Here is a 16,971-nt window from a genome sequence, read left to right on the forward strand (position 1 = left end):
AGCATTTTCTGAGGAACTACAATTCAGAGCCTCCTGTCCTGAAATTTAATATCAAGCTTCATGTGAGCATACTATACTGTGTATTGCATTTAAAGTTTTCATTGCTCATGAACATTTTGTTTTCCCTAATACTTCTTTATTCTTACACATACTGGCTATGTATTTAATACTTGTGCATTTTCTCAAGAACTACAAATCAAGACTTTCACAAATAGGAAATCTATCCTTGTGTTAGCGTGTTACTCTATGTAATGCATTTTAAAATCCATGACTCATTAACTTCATATTTATTAAATTCTTAAAGCTAACTTATAACTGTGCCTTCTTGTAATCTTCAACATATTGAAGTTAAGAAGTATTATGTAGATGTGAGATGTAGATATCATTAGTGAACAATATCTCATAGATAATCCCATTGTAAATTATCTCAATGTCTGTATTTTTGAAAACTCATTTATATATTAATGTGTATTGGTCAAAATTTAGATATACTATGAGAAAAGTGAATAACGGTAACATAAATATTTCAAAATTCAGCAAGTAAGGTCTTAATTGCATAAAATATAAAGGTTGGATGATTTGTATGATTGCCTATAGAGACTTATTGTCATAGAATTTTAGCAATCCTATTAGGCCTATAACTGGACATGCTTTGGAAAGTTATTATAAGGTGTTCAAGGCATATAATACTGGTCACATATTTACTTAAGGTTTTACTTCACTAATGTAGGTGACAAAAGCTTACAGGGAGGTTGTAGCAGAAAAAGATCAAATGGTTGTTAAATATGCACAAGCAGAGAAAAATAATATTGGTGCTCAGAAAGCTATAGAGAGGCTAGAATCTAAAATTAAAGATGCAGCAAAAGAAAAGGATGGACTGTTGGGGAAAATCAAAGATCTGAAGTTAGAGAAAACACGTCTGGGTCATGAACTAGATTTAAAAGTGAGTATCTGTTGATAACATGTTTCCAAATGTGATGATGGTAGAATGTACACAAAACAACTACATTGTGTTATTCATGTACTCGGTGGGATCATCAAATTTCTGTTTGGAAAGATTTTGGTTAACTACAGCCAAACCTGTTTTAAAAGTCACCTTCTGCTTTTACTGCTAAAGTCATAACTATACATTTTGCATTTTGAACCTGAAATCAAAGGTCATCTCTCTTGTAATGTCAGTTTTCACTGTTCCTTTAGGATGACCTTATAAAAAGGTTTGACTGAATATACTTTTGTATAACTGTCTAGTTGATAATATGTTCTCTATTTATTCATTTAATAAGAAAAAGTTCACAATGTTAGAATTTTTTTCAGGTGGGAACAAACTGTAAATTTGATGAACTTAACACCCCAGAAGTGGTTTTACTAGTGAGAGGTTAATTAGAATTTCATACCAGAGTTAACTAGGATTTTAATCAAAGTTGGAAACATGGCTGAAACATATGTTATTTATTATTTCAGTCAAGTGAAGCTCAGAATATGAGAAAAGAAGCAGAGAAGTTTAAAGAACAAGTTTCTTCATCTGATGTCAGAATTAAATGGGCTCAGAATAAACTACGAGCTGAATTGGATGGTCACAAGGTAAGGTTATCTTTAAAATGGCTAAAAATAGAGTTTGAGCTAAACTGGATGATCAGCCAATAAGGCTAGTTTTAAATGGATTATAAGTAAAGTTACAACTGAACTTGATGGTTACAAGGTATAGTTGTCATTAAATGGGCTCAGAATAAACTTCAATAACATATAAAGTAAAGGAGTTGATAGTGCCTTGCTAAGCTATTAATCCAAGGTGACACTAATTCACTAATTGTGGTTCAATGGTAATTTGGAATAAAAACAATTTTCAAAAAAAAGTGTTATTAAAATTCTTTTTCTCCAATGATATTTTTTTTTATAATTGTATTGATGTTGTTGATAGTAAACTAGCATCAAAATTCATTTTCAATAAAAAAAAAATTAGACAGGAGCAATGAAGTCCATCAAAATAAACAAAAAGGTAAAATACCTTAAATTCAAGGCAGATAACTTTGTTTGTTTTAAAATTAAAAAGATTGTAAGAAATACAGCTAATTAATATATTTATAATATTATACATTTAATTGGGTCTCTCAATGGTTGATATTTGCACAATAGACATTATAACCCATTCATTACCTTTTGAAATACATGTGTAAGTCAAATGAACAAATGTTATTGATATTAATATTTTTATTTTTAAAGGAAACAAAAGCAAATTTAGAGAAAATAAATCAGCGATTGAAAGAAGCCAAGGAAGAAACAGAACAAATCAGGAGGAATTGTCAGGAAATTATTAAAACCTACCAGGTATGGTTTAAATTTTAAATACCAATCTATTCAGTTTTTGACCTGAAATAACTATAGAACTTGTGTTCAAATAATGTAAACAAGAAACTTTTGGGATGTCTTTATTATTGAGAAAACTGTGACAGCATAGATAAATTGAGATTGAAAATGAGGAATGTGTCAAGGAGGCAACAACTCGACTAAAAGGCAGTAAACAGCCCAAGGCCACCAATGGGTCTTCAACACAGCGAGAAAATCCTACACCCTAAACTTGCTATAGGTATAGCAAATACAAAAACACACACTTTGAATTTTGATAGCATAATTTGTATACAGCATTTCATGTAATGGTTAATTTCACATTGATGTCCATTCTTCAAAAATTGCAATCATAGAATATCAGCAGTAATATCTGGAATCAATGTAATTTATTCATCCTGTTATGGTATGCTTTTTCATACAAAAAAAACCTTAGTTTATTGTTTGTATCTTTACAACTATGTACTATGGATTCCTTTATTTTCATGGATACCAATTTTCGTGGATTAAGGAAAACTTGCGTATTTATGGTTTTGCCGAAATGTGCATACAAGCTTATAACAAAGTTGTTATTCCTTGAACATTTAATTTCGTGGTTCATTTGTTCCCATGAAATCCACGAAAATTGGTATCCAACGTATAATAATGAATCCACATTACATGACGAGAAGGTACCCAAATTGCACCTATTTTGACAGTTTTTTAACCTACATTTATTTATGCTTCTGTAACTGGAGAGCACAAATTTCATTACAAAATTGCTTGTCTCCACCGGGACTCGAACCCGGGACCTCTGTGTTACAAGGCAGCGTGCTAACCGACTGAGCTAAAGAAGTACTTCCTTAGCTCAACCGCTTACGGCTGACTAAGTATCTACTAAGTTTTTATAAGGGAAGCAATCCCGTCACACTTCCCCCACCTCAAGAGTCATTATACTCTATAATGATGATATCTTCATCTTTTTTTATATTTATATTTTAACCTGGCTAGGTAATTCTTCTAACCGTGGGTTATTATTGTTGGGCGCCAATGTAACCGGAGAGCACGAATTTCATTACAAAATTGCTTGTCTCCACCGGGACTCGAACCCGGGACCTCTGTGTTACAAGGCAGCGCGCTAACCGACTGAGCTAAAGAAGTACTTCCTTAGCTCAACCGCCTACGGCTGACTAAGTATCTACTAAGTTTTTATAAGGGAAGCAATCCCGTCACACTTCAGACAAAAGTTTTCAATATGTGTGTATTTTTTAGATGTATCATTACTTACTATATGGTTTCACCAATTTAATTTTGAATCCATATGGAATCATAGAAAAATTGGTCTGAACTGACCTCCAAACCATCAATGATTCTGTAACGAGGAGTACCCAAATTGCATCCATGCTTAAATTCGCTTTGTCAAAAGTGGAATAACAGAGCTTTTGTTTAATTTCTTCAAATATTTTGAACAATTGGATATTAGTCCATGCTTACTCTTCGTTTTTTTAAGAAATGGATACTTGTTACATCTTGTATTTTCTTATTTTAAAAAGATGACGTCGCATGATGACGTTTCCGTGCATTTTGCCTTTTCAGTAAACAGAAATCTATGAAATTTTAACACAAGGTTTATGACCACAAAAGGAAGGTTTGGATTGATTTTGGGAGTTTTAGTCCCAATAAATTAGGGGCCAAAAGGGTCCAAAATTAAACTTTGTTTGATTTCATCAAAAAATGAATTATTGGGGTTCTTTGATATGCCAAATCCAACCGTGTATTCAGATTCTTAATTTTTTGTCCTGTTTTCAAATTGGTCTACATTAAGGTCCAAAGGGTCCAAAATTAACCTCAGCTTGATTTTAACAAAAATTGAATTCTTCGGGTTCTTTTATATGCTGAATCTAAACATGTACTTAGATTTTTGATTATGGGCCCAGTTTTCAAGTTGGTCCAAATCTGGGTCCAAAATTATAATATTAAGTATTGTGCAAAAGCAAGAAATTTTCAATTTCACAGTATTGCGCAATAGCAAGAAATCTTCAATTACACTGTATTGTGCAATAGCAAGAAATCTTCAATTGCACAGTATTGCGCAATAGCAAGAAATATCTAATTGCACAATATTGCACAATAGCAAAGAATTCTCAATTGCACAGTTTTGGGCAATAGCAAGAAATATTCAATTGCACAGTATTGTCTTGTTTTCAAATTGGTCTACATTAAGGTCCAAAGGGTCAAAAATTAAACATTGTTTGATTTCAACATAAATTGAATATATGGGGTTCTTCAATATGCTGAATCTAACCATGTAATTGGATTTTTAATATTTGGACCCGGTTATCAAATTGGTCCACATTGAGGCCTAAAGGGTCTAAAATTGAACATTATTTGATTTCATCAAAAATTGAATTCTTGGGGTTCTATGATATGCTGAATCTAACCATGTATTTAGATTTTTTATATTGGACCATAATAGGTAAATGTCCAATTTAAAAATTTTAAGTTTTTAAGTTTAAGTTCTTAGACCACGTTCATTCTGTGTTAGAAACCTATGTTGTGTCAACTTTTTAATCACAATCCAAATTCAGAGCTGTATCAAGCTTAAATGTTGTGTCCATACTTGCCCCAACTGTTCAGGGTTCGACCTCTGCGGTCGTATAAAGCTGCACCCTGCGGAGCATCTGGTTTTGCTAAAAAGGTGCAATTTGGGTACCGTGACGTTACATGCATATGAATATAGCTGTTATGTATTGATCTACAAATATTATGCCCTTGATAATGTGAATACTCATATTTAAATATTTAGAAAAAGTTTTAAAAGTTTCCACAAATTTCCTATTATAATTGCAAAATAAGTGTGTATTTCATTATAGGAATCTGAGGAGATAAAATCCAACAGTCTGGATCAACAACTAAAGAAGAAACAGACTGAACTTTTACTTCAGGAGACAGAAAATAAAGACAAAGAAGAGGTAGATATATGTGTATCGTCTGTCTTTAATTATTGAGTATTCCTGAGGAAGGTGAATCTCAGAAGCCCTTCTGATGCACCAAATTTATAAAATATGATTTTCATTTTCTAGACCTGAAGAGAGACTGCCCCTGCTGGCGGACTCCTTGTATCCAAGAATATCATCAGCTCAGTAGTCAGTACATTGGAACTGGCAAGTTTTATGACACATAAAAAAACACCCTAAAAACACATAAACTTAAAAGGTTACCATTGCATATGCCTTTCAGAATATAACTAATTAACCAAACATTCAAACTGTTGAATAAATTATTTATAGGTATCGGTAGGTTTGTACCAATTCATTAGAATTAAATGACAGCTTGTTGAAATTTAATAAAACTTATAAATAACCAATATATTTATTATTATTTTTTTACAGTTATATACAACAGCCATGAAGGAACTTGAACAGTTAAAGATAAAACATCGTGAGACGCTTTCAGAACTTCACACATACCAAGATAAAACCATGTGTTTGGAAGAGGAACATAAAACGGATGAAGAAATGCTGAATAAATTTAAACATATGTTACAGAAACAGAAAGCTGAAAATAAAACATTACAAGATAAAACTGAACACATGGTTCAATTACAATCAGATTTCAAAAGGTAAAAATAAATATGGTTATTTTGGATCAATGTAGGAAAAAGATCAGTAAAGTTTCTATCAGGTGCTTCTTTTGATGCACTCATGTAAAATGTAGATCTGCACCTTTTATCACACCATAAAAACTACCATGAAAAATATTTATGAGGTATCCCTGAGTTACAAGAGGGCGGTTGGAGGGTCCTGATCCTTAAATTTTGGGCTTAAAAACATGAAATCACGAGGTCTTGAATTTAAAGAAATTTAAATCCTGACATCCCTAAATTCATAAAAAGAATTCCTGAAAAGATCAATCCCGAGCTTAAAAACATTTGATCCTGACGTCCCGAAAAAGATCCTGCCCCCCTCGTACAATGCCAGTTATACAGTTTTCCCCAAAACTTAATTCATTTTCATTTACTGTGAAAATTTTAAAGCTTTCCTGATTTTGTTTTTAAGCAACAAAATATTAGTCTTTATTTGGGAAACCAGGAAATCTTTTGTAGATGAAATTAAACAAAATTGTTCTTTTTATTCAGAGCACAAAAGACAATAGCTTCACTGGATGCAGAAGTCTCAGACCTTAAAATTAACAATAAAGATTTAAGCATAGAAATGGAAGGGTGTCGTAGGAGAGAATCTGAGAAATTAGAATTGACGGAGAAACTAACCACAAAGAATGCTGAACTTCAATCAGAAAATTCTGCTCTGAATGATAAGGTAAAAGCTATAGAAAATGTAGTTGGTTATAATAAGGTTTAACTTGACGTATTACTGTATCTTTGCAGTCACACTTGAGATAATGCAGATAAACTTGATCCAAATTAATTTGTTTAAAGAAATAGTGGATTGAGCTAATTCACATAATTATTAACTCCAATGTCATGTTTTACTTTTAGTTTAACATATTTTTGTCTGAGTCAATCCTGTTTGAGTTTTAACAGCCACATTTTGCTATCTGCAAGGTTCTACAAATTGTTATCAGCATAAATATGCATACTATGGTAACTATATATTGTTCTGTTTGATAGGTGATGGCTTTATCAGTTGAAGTACAAAGTCAAAAGATGGATCTCCAGTCCAAAGAAAGCAACTTAGATGAACTGGTAGGTGACTTAAATTAGATGTTCAAAAAAATTTCAGAAATAGTTGAAAAATTTTCAGCAACTATTGATAACTAAATAACCTTATTGTGGATTTATTATTTTTAGTGGGATACTAATTTTTATGGAATTTTGTTAGTACGTGTACAGGTGAACCACAATATTATAAGTTCAACAAAATACACATTTTTGTTGTAATACCAACAAATATAAATATACCAATGAATATCTAATTTTACCTTAATACGGGAAAACTGATACTTAAGAAAATTAATGAATCAATAGTGTAACATTGTGATGGAAATTTAATGAAGTAGTAAATCTGATCCAGAACAGCTATTTTGGTAGTAATAGAATATTTATAGATTCCAAAATTACTATTAACAAAAGATCTCATTTATAGTGTGTGATAACATTGTGTGAGGGAATTCGACGTTTGATGTACCACTGTTCACTCCAGTGCAATTTATGACAATACCACTGCATCAATCAGAATTATTTTTTTTGCAGTGTTTTAAGAAATGATTTTGCTTTGTTGTCACGTATTATTTGTGAAACATTCAATGTTTTAAAAAGGCGAATTTTCTTTATAAAGTCAATGATTATGTTGACTTTTGAAGGCCAAACTTTCTACAGCCTTAAATACGCTAATGAAAGATCCAAAAACTATACCAATACATAACGACATGTTTATGAAATTATAACAAATCTATTGGTTAACAAATTTTTACTCGTTATTGCAAAATAATGAACTTAATATATCTGACATTTTCTTCCTACCCAGTTTACCCCTATACATTTTTATGATGTGGACTGGTCATTGTTATTGAATCGTAGGCAATTTGATTGGATTAAGTTGTTATTTGTTTACTTCAAACTTGTTTATGCTTTTCATACATGACAATAATGATTAATTAGAACGTGCATGAATGTGTACGGTAACTAAAATGACCTTGAAACTGGACACTGGACGAGTCAATATTATGTTTTATCAATGAAAGTTAAGGTATGAAAGGTAAGAATTGCCACTTATTCGATTTTCACAAAATTTTCGTAATATACAGTTGAAAGGTTATTTTTTAAAAGCCTATTGTGAAGAGTAAAGAGAAAGTTTACAAATAATACGTTTTGTTCCATTAAACAAGTCATTTTCGTAAGAGAAATACCGAAATATATTTTACGCACGACTACGGCAGGTAAAATTATTATTTATCATAATAAAAAAAAGCATTTTTCAGTCTCATTGGAATATGTTGATTACAATTAATCCCAAACTTAAGAAGTAAGTAGCTAAAGTCAAAATATGTCCGATCTGCCTATTTCTGCACATCAAAAGTCAATACGATCGTTTTAAAGTCAATTTCGTCTACCTCACAAAATCTTGTTAGGCACTATAGATTCTTTAGCATTAAATTTAATGTTTAGATTAAATTGTGGAAGGTCCTGATGGCTATACAATAATGATTAATCTTCAAGCTTTCCAAAACGTCCCCAGATGTGCACTCACTCTTCCTATGTTTTCTGGGTTGTGTTTATACCATGCCACTCTTTCATTGAGGTGGGGAAATTAATCTTATTTGTAATTTGTTATGCTTCAAAATGTTAAAACTGCAGACCCTACCCATTGCATCCCTTCTCATTTGAACAAGTTTTATATAATGGTTGCCTTATGCATTAAATGTTTGCCATTCAATGTTGAGCCAACAGTCATTCATTTATTAGTCTGAGCTTTAGAATTATTATTTTTTTTCAGTCTCACAGATTATCAGATGTTACAACTAGAGGTCAACAAGAAATTAAACAGCTGACAGAAAAATTCAATGAAAAGTCTAAAAAAGGTAACTTAAAAATATTCTCAGAACATTGTATTTTTGTCGAGCCTTCGACTCTTGACATAGGGATCCTACATTCCCGTGGGGGCGGCCACAAATATTCACTCTATGGTTAAAGATTTTGAAATTTTAACAACTTTCTTAAACTATCCTGTATTTCTACCAAACTTGCACAAAAGCTTGTTTATGACCATAAAATAGTATCCAAAATAGAATTTGTAAAAACAAAAATCTTCTTTATCTGTATTTCACTTATAAATGGACTTCCTTTTTCTGCCTGTTAACATTACATTCACTCTGTGGTAAAGTTTTTAAAATTTTAATAACTTTTTTCAACTATCCTGGATTTCTACCAAACTTGGGCAAGTTTGTTTATGATAAGACCTAGTACATGTATGTAGAAGGAAATTTTGTTAAAAAAAAATATCTCCTGTTCTGTATGTTACTTATTTATGGACTAAGGCCGTGTTCACACCAAATGCCATGTACAGTAAACTTGTTTACCTTTTGTTTAATGTAATGTACACTAGTTTCACTTTAAAGTTCACACCGATACACCTTGTTTAACTACCTGTACATAAGATTTGTTCACACTTGAAAACTATATGTCATTTAAATGTTCATTACGTAGAACCGAATTCAAATTTTCCTAACCTTTAAAATGCTGTAACTTTCTTATGTATGCATAGAAAATAATAAAAGAGGTATATATAGATAGATAAAAGATTACTCTTTTAAATGGTTGCAATATTTTTATTATGCAATCATTATGTAATCAATTATTATGTAATTAGTGGCGAAATCTGGGTACGTTCACTTGAATGAATTTAGCTCTATCATCTCTTTAACTATACAGAAAATTTTAACGGAATCTTAATCAAAACATCATGGGCTTCAAAAGGGTGTCTCAGATTGTCTCTATGGTGTTCCATTCTCTCATAAATCTCTAATTAGTGTAAACATCCTAACCACATAAAAGAAGACAATGTTCAATTAGGTGTAAAATTTGTTCTATTCATTCTATCTGAAATCTGAGACACCCTTTTGTAGATAATGGCCATAGGAATAACATATAATAAAATCATCCCTCTAGGGATACCTATGCAGAAGCTAATTTCATTTGAAAGTGGAAATTTGGTGAAAAATATTTTAGATACAGTTAACATTATAATTGGTTACATAATTGTTGCATAATACTAACATTGCATTTATTTGAAAGAGTGATCTGTTAGCTATCCAAAACTACCACTTTTATAAATTTACAAGCATTATTAAGAAAGTTACAGCATTTTAAAACTTGGGAGTTGGAGTTATAAAATCTTTGTATTGTACTACCTTAAGAAAGACATTTTGGATGATTTGCATTAGTTTGAAGATGGCTCGATTACACATTAAAAACGTAGGCTCGCCATCAGCGTGCTTACAGACGAAGAAAAAGAATTGCGATGTTAAGGATCACTACATTTCTATCTTTTCTATTTGTTTCAAATGGTTTTTTTTCTCCAAGGTGTATTTGGCAAAGGAAGGGGGTAATGTTTTTTTTTATTTCTATTTGTATTTTTACAGATCTGAGATACTACACAAACAAACAATTAACCTCACCCTTTTTTCAGTAATGAATTTATGAGTGAATCGTTGTTTGAGTATAAAGACCAGTGGCAAATATTTCTATCTGTGTACGTCCAATCGATATGGGAAGACCTTTTCAAATGAATTTAATGTGTTCGGCAATGATGATGGATGAGTCTTGATTAGGGGTTTTATAAGGCTACGTAAAGTGTTTTTATAACAAATAAATATATCAAGTTTAGACAAATATTTCTGTAAAGAACTTTATTCATAAGTGTTATAAGTATCAATTTTATATAAAAAGTGTTTCTTTTTTAAATATACATGGGAATTCTGAATGCATAGTTTTGTGTACACTTAACCTACACAAGGCCTACATCAACTATCCACTGCATGTAGACAAAAAATGATTTAAACTACATGTAAACATTGAGTTTTATCAATCAGAACGTAATTATGTTAAGTTTTTGTGTGAGTTACACTAACACAACACCTAGTTTAGGTCAATGTGAACACGGCATTAGTTTTCTTCCTGTCAACTGTACATACAGTCTGCAGTAAATGTTCTTAAAACATTAATTACATTCATAAAGTAGGTAAGAAACTGCATTCCATGTAACCCTTACAATTTTTATACGACCCCAACAAAATTTTGGGATCGTATAATGGTATGATATCGTCACCTGCGTCGTCAGCGTCGTCGTCCGAAGACACATTGGTTTCCGGATAATAACTTTAGTTAAAGTGAATAGATCTTCATGAAATTTTTTCAGAAGGTTCAATACCACAAAAGGAAGGTTGGGATTGATTTTGGGGATGATGGTCCCAACTGATTAGGAATTAAGGGCCCAAAAGGGACCCAAAACAAGCATTTTTCTAGTTCCAGGATATAACTTGTGTAGAAGTATTTCAATTGCTCTGAAATCATACCCCAATCTTTAAAACCACAAGTAGAAGGTTTGGATTCATTTTAGGGGCAAAGTTAAGGAATTAAGGGCCAAAAAGGGGTCAAAATTAGCATTTTTCTAGTTTCAAGACAATAACTTATGTGTAATTGTATGGATCTCTCTGAAATTGTACCACAATGTACCATATAACAAAGGGGAGGCTGGGATTAAGTTTTGGGTTAATTGCCCAAAATATGTAGGAATTAGGGGCCAAAAAAGGGCCAAAAAGAAGCATTTTTCTAGTTTCCAAACAATCATGACAATAACTTGTGTTTAAGTGTATGGATCTCTCTGAAATTGTACTACAAGGTTCAATACTGCAATGGAAAGCATGGGATTGAGTTTAAGGGTTATTGCTCCAAGGGGGTTTCAAAAAGTTGGGGGGGGGGGGGGGGGTGTTTTGTTTACCATTTTTTGAAGAGCTTCCTTTTTTTCAAAAATTTTCAAATTTCGAATTTTGAAAAGTTTCAAGAAGAAATCTTCAATTACACAGTATTTTGCAATAGATTTGTTAGATCTTTGACCACATTAATTTTGTGACAAAAACCTATATTATGTCAAAAACTTGATCACAATCCAAATTCAGACAGAATCAAGCTTGAATATTGTGACCAAATTTGCCCCAACTGTTCAGGATTCAACCACTGGGGTCGTATAAAGCTGCGCCCTGCGGAGCACCTGGTTTAATTTTGAATAATTTAGTACTGATTCCTCCCTTTATTGTTTGCGTTTTGAAGGCCATTTAGTATCAACAAAGGGAAAATTCTAAGTATTTATGTAAGAAAATTTTCATGTACATATTTCAAAATGTTCATGATGATCATTGCTTATAAAGACAAAGAAAATTTATACTCAACAAACTTTACAGCATTTCTTGTACAGTCTGTAATATCTGTATGGCCATTTAATCTCAAAATTTTAAAAATCATATGAAACAAGTGACTGGTGAAAAATGATGTTTATCCAATTCTTGAACCAATGCATGTATATAACATTAACTAAGTCTTCTGTACATGATTTTATCATTTTTTTACACAAACATATCTTTAAAATAATCGTCAATTTTTTCCCCCTCTGTCTGTTATGAAGTGAAAATATGGCAGCTACTTAATTGTCGTGATTTGAAGCCATAGTTTATGGATTGTCACCTTATAGTAAACCAATCAACAAAGAAGCATGGATATTGAGCAGGTTTATTACAGATAATAGTTAATTCAATGGCATATCCATGTGTATTGCGATCTGGATTTTTACGAGAAGGGTCAACCTAAGGTCACTTGCATATACGGAAAATATGTCAACGTTTTGCTTCCTAGAAGCAAGCAATTAAAAAAAGTAAACTTCTAAACGTTGGCAAATTAAGAAATAATTCATGGAAGCCATAGATTGTTGGAAATTTACACACAGTCCAGGCCATGTGTAAATTTGCAACAAGTTAGCAGGGATAAAATTAATGATTATCACAGCCCAGGCCATGTGTAAATTTCCATCAGTCTATGGCTTCCATGAATTATTTCGATTTCTAATAGGACAAATACGGTCATTAAAAAACTGAAGTGAGGTATGTGGTGAGTGTGGCTGTTCTTTTTTACTCCCTGTTAGATAAAGCTCAAACATTCTCACAAATCTGTAGCTTGCATGGATTATTTCTTGGATAACTGCTAGAAAAAAAATATGTTAAATTCTTTAATTCTCAAATCCAACTTTTGCCATTTTTAATTTACATAGTTTATCAAAAATCTATTGTCAAATCCAAAGTTGACTTTTCATAACTTTGGAGCCGCCAGCCATGTTGACTTGCTGAAATCAGTAAATATGCGAAAAAGGCAAAAGAATAGAAAAAAAACCCACCTCAAAAACCAATTTTAGTTCAATGTTATAAGAATTTCGATGGTTCATGTAACAGAAATGTACATCTCTAGTGTTTTCATTTGTATGATGTCATGTTTTGAAATTACATGAAAACAAAAACATTAAAAGACTTTTGCAGAATTTTGTTTTATTTTTATTTTGTTGATTTCTCGGAGCTGTTGTGCATTACTTCTTTTATTATGCATCCGAATAAGAATAAATGTTATTTTGCCTTTTTTAATTGCAATTTTTAAAACAATAAAATCGACAAAGGGTTTGCAAATAGGTTCCAAAAAAGGTTACGTGGGAAGTATATTGTAACAACCATTATTATGTATTTCTCTGAGTCTGCTCTAAGTATAGATATATCCAGAATTTTATCACAGTGTTGTTTACAAATCGAAATAAGCACGTCATATTAGAATTTAAATCTTCTTCAGAAAAAAATATATGTACGTAAGTTTAAAATGAAAACTATCCATTTATTTATAAAAAATGTATGCATCATTATATTTTTGAGGTTTCATATGACTTAAGGAAAATATTATGATTAATGAAAGAGAATTTTCACACATTTCATGATATTTATTGTTTATTTTGTGATAAATAATTAACAACTTACAGATTAATTTAAAAGAAACCTTCAAACTTTATCTTTGCGTCAAAGTAAATACCAATTTTACAAGTCTTGATCAGAAATGGGTGATAATTGGAAGTAGGCAAATTGTTAGGAAAGAATTATTTTATGCATCTTGTTGTAAAATAGGCTCTTTTGATGATAACTTTGATGCATGTCTATTAAAGTAAAAACAACATTCTGATAAAGGGAATTTAATGTTAACAATTAATAGAGACATTAGTGAAAGGGATGATTCAATATCATATTCAGAAAGTGTTTTCTCCTTAGCTGAATATGTTCAATTTGTAATACTGATGTTTGTCTTTATAGTTCCTTTCTTCTTGTATGTCTTGATGAAGATATTTTTGAAGATTAAAAATTAAACATTTTTTCAGTCGATGAACTGTCAACAAGAATTGATGATGAAAAAGATGAGATTAAAACCTTGAAGAGGAAGCATGTCAACAGCATGAAGGTAGTGATCCTTCACAATTGTCGTTTTAGTTGTTTTTTTAAGAACAGACAAACACATAGGAAAAGTGATGATTTCTTGAATTTCTTTTAAGTGAATAAGTGAATAGAGGACCTTAATTGTGTTACCTCCTAAATGCTATCCAGTGCACATTGAGATGTTTGTGATAATACAAATCTTGTAAAATTATACATTATGAATCAATTAAACCAGTATATACCATTATTTACTGTAAGAGCTATGTATAATTAGTTATCAAAAGTACCAGGCGTTTAATTTTGATACGCCAGACACGGGCTTTGTCTACATTAGACTCATCAGTGACGTTCAGATCAAAATAGTTAGAAAGCCAAACAAGTATAAAGTTGAAGAGCATTGAGGACCCAAAATTCCAAAAAGTTGGGCCAAATACGACAAAGCTAATCTATGCCTGGGATAAGAAAATATATAGACCATGCTTTATAGTAAGAGATGTTTTTATTTCATAGAATATACCGATACTTCAAAGTAAATTTTCCCCTTATATTATTCACTAAAATGATTTTTTAACAGATTATCAGGCACACCATAGCTTAGATACTGTGGAATTCATACTGGATGAAATAGAGGAATGTATTTTGCATTTAATTTTATTTTCTATACATTAAACATTGCATCTTTTACTTTTAGGATTTAACAAGGCAGTTACAGCAAGCAAGAAGGAAACTTGAAACTTTTGAAGCCAATGGAGAAAAAGACAGCGCAAGTCTTGGATCTCGTACCAGCTCCACTGGTTCCCTAAATACTCTTACAAATGGTGATGGACCAAATTCTCATGCTCAACAAGTGCCAACTCATACATACAGGCAGTCCAGTCCTCCAGAGCAGGTAGGGTCCTTACCACCCCCAAGTCCATTATTTATGGCCCATTCATACAGGCATTATAAGCTATAGGTAACAAATAAAATAGTCTTTATTGCCCTTAAGGCCAGCAAGTTCATCCAATACAGTCAGGTAGTTTTTCTAGTACACTTAGGGTCTATTCTTCTACAATTACTAAGGCCCATAGACTACCCAACTCTATACACATAACGCTAATAAATAGCCAAACTAAAGTTCAAATTGAATACCCACACGACAGTGCCATGTGCTGATTTTAATTGCACATTATGATACATAATAGCATGTCGACAAAATATAGTCAGTAATTTAAAATTACTACTGAAATCAAAACATTAAACATAACATCAAGCGCAGGTCTATGGGCAGACAACTAGAAGAAATCCATTTCAATCTAATTCAGTTCCTTCAAACGGTTGAAATTACATTTTTCTTGAGATCTGGAAACAGTGTGCAATATAGATTATACAGAAAACATCATTTGATCAATTTATAAAAGGAAACCAATATTGGTCAAGGTACGGTCTTCAACATTGAGCCTTGGCTCACACCCAACAGCAAGCTATAAAGGGCCCCTAAAAATTACTAGTGTAAACCATTCAAATGATAAAATCAAAGGTCTAATCTATATAAAAAAATGAGAAACGAGAAACACTTATGAACCACATCAACAGACGACAACTACTGAACTTTTGCAGATTTTGTATCTGATAGTTCATTTAAATACAGACTACACAGTGGTATAAAGATAACCCATACAAATTTAGCCTCCACAGATGAATAAACATGCATACCAAATTTTCATATATGTCTAAGGAAAATAATCAAATGTTTTTTATTTTGCCAAGGAGTATCCAGTAATAACAGAACAAGTAGAACCAGATAAGCAAATGCTGATAGAGAGAATCGTCAAATTACAAAGAATGTTGGCTCGCAGAAATGAAAAGATTGAATTTGTGGAAGATCATGCTCACCAACTTATTGATGAGTTACAAAAGAAAAATAAGTAGGTTATTTTTGGTTAGCAAATTTTTTTTTTTATAGTCTTTATATACTAAAACTACACTACAACAAGAGTTGTTTATACTCATGATACTTTAAAGTTGTTTTATTTTGTCTCTGAATTTTGTGATATAATGGTTAAAACTTAATAAAATCAAATATGGTTTGTTTAGTATGTGAAATTGGTGTTCAACCATTTGTAAGAGTTTTAAATTAGTAGTTTTACATGCTAAACTGGTTTTATCCTTTATTTTTTATTTTTTGTGATATAGTACAGTCAAACCTGATTAAACCGGACCCTGAATAAACCGGTTTCCTGTACATTCCGGCCGAAAATGAAAGTCCCATTTTTTTCCCTTCAAAGTCTTTGTTAAAATACCCATTGTAAACCGGACCCTGTGTATTCCGAATTCCGGTCTAATTATGAAGTCCCAATACTCTTAATTACATTAATTATTACCTGTCAAAACCGGTATGTCTAATTAATTTCAATGATCGATATGCCATCAAAACATATTTGTTTATACAATATGACTTTTCAGGATAATCAATTAGTAAGGTGTTAAACTGTGAAGTGAACTTACAATCGTACAGTAGTGAGCTGTATTATTTATTAAAACATTATAAACGTGTCAATTAAACGACAAGACACACCGAATATATCTCGGATTTAACTTACGTTTTGTAACTTGGGATAAACAAATTTAAATCGCAGCATAAGAAATTAACATCGTGATGTCGAAACCCTGGGTTCCCTGCTGTGAACCCCTAAACAA

At 31.7% G+C, this 16,971-nt stretch overlaps 1 protein-coding gene across 3 annotated transcripts in view; it reads left to right on the forward strand.

Annotated features, from left to right (window-relative positions):
- LOC139521908 (coiled-coil domain-containing protein 186-like) overlaps positions 1-16,971 on the forward strand; it is a 78,555-nt gene that overhangs the window by 52,776 nt on the left and 8,808 nt on the right. For all 3 annotated transcript variants that reach the window (XM_071315626.1, XM_071315625.1, XM_071315627.1), the window contains exons 5-15: positions 731-943; positions 1,462-1,581; positions 2,221-2,325; positions 5,196-5,294; positions 5,715-5,944; positions 6,461-6,641; positions 6,953-7,027; positions 8,778-8,862; positions 14,238-14,317; positions 14,984-15,181; positions 16,042-16,199. In XM_071315626.1, coding sequence (XP_071171727.1) covers positions 731-943; positions 1,462-1,581; positions 2,221-2,325; positions 5,196-5,294; positions 5,715-5,944; positions 6,461-6,641; positions 6,953-7,027; positions 8,778-8,862; positions 14,238-14,317; positions 14,984-15,181; positions 16,042-16,199 — 1,544 coding nt within the window. The remainder of the gene's footprint in view (positions 1-730; positions 944-1,461; positions 1,582-2,220; positions 2,326-5,195; positions 5,295-5,714; positions 5,945-6,460; positions 6,642-6,952; positions 7,028-8,777; positions 8,863-14,237; positions 14,318-14,983; positions 15,182-16,041; positions 16,200-16,971) is intronic.

This window comes from Mytilus edulis, chromosome 4 (genome assembly GCF_963676685.1).
Source record: "Mytilus edulis chromosome 4, xbMytEdul2.2, whole genome shotgun sequence".
In the NCBI taxonomy this organism is placed as follows: domain Eukaryota; kingdom Metazoa; phylum Mollusca; class Bivalvia; order Mytilida; family Mytilidae; genus Mytilus; species Mytilus edulis.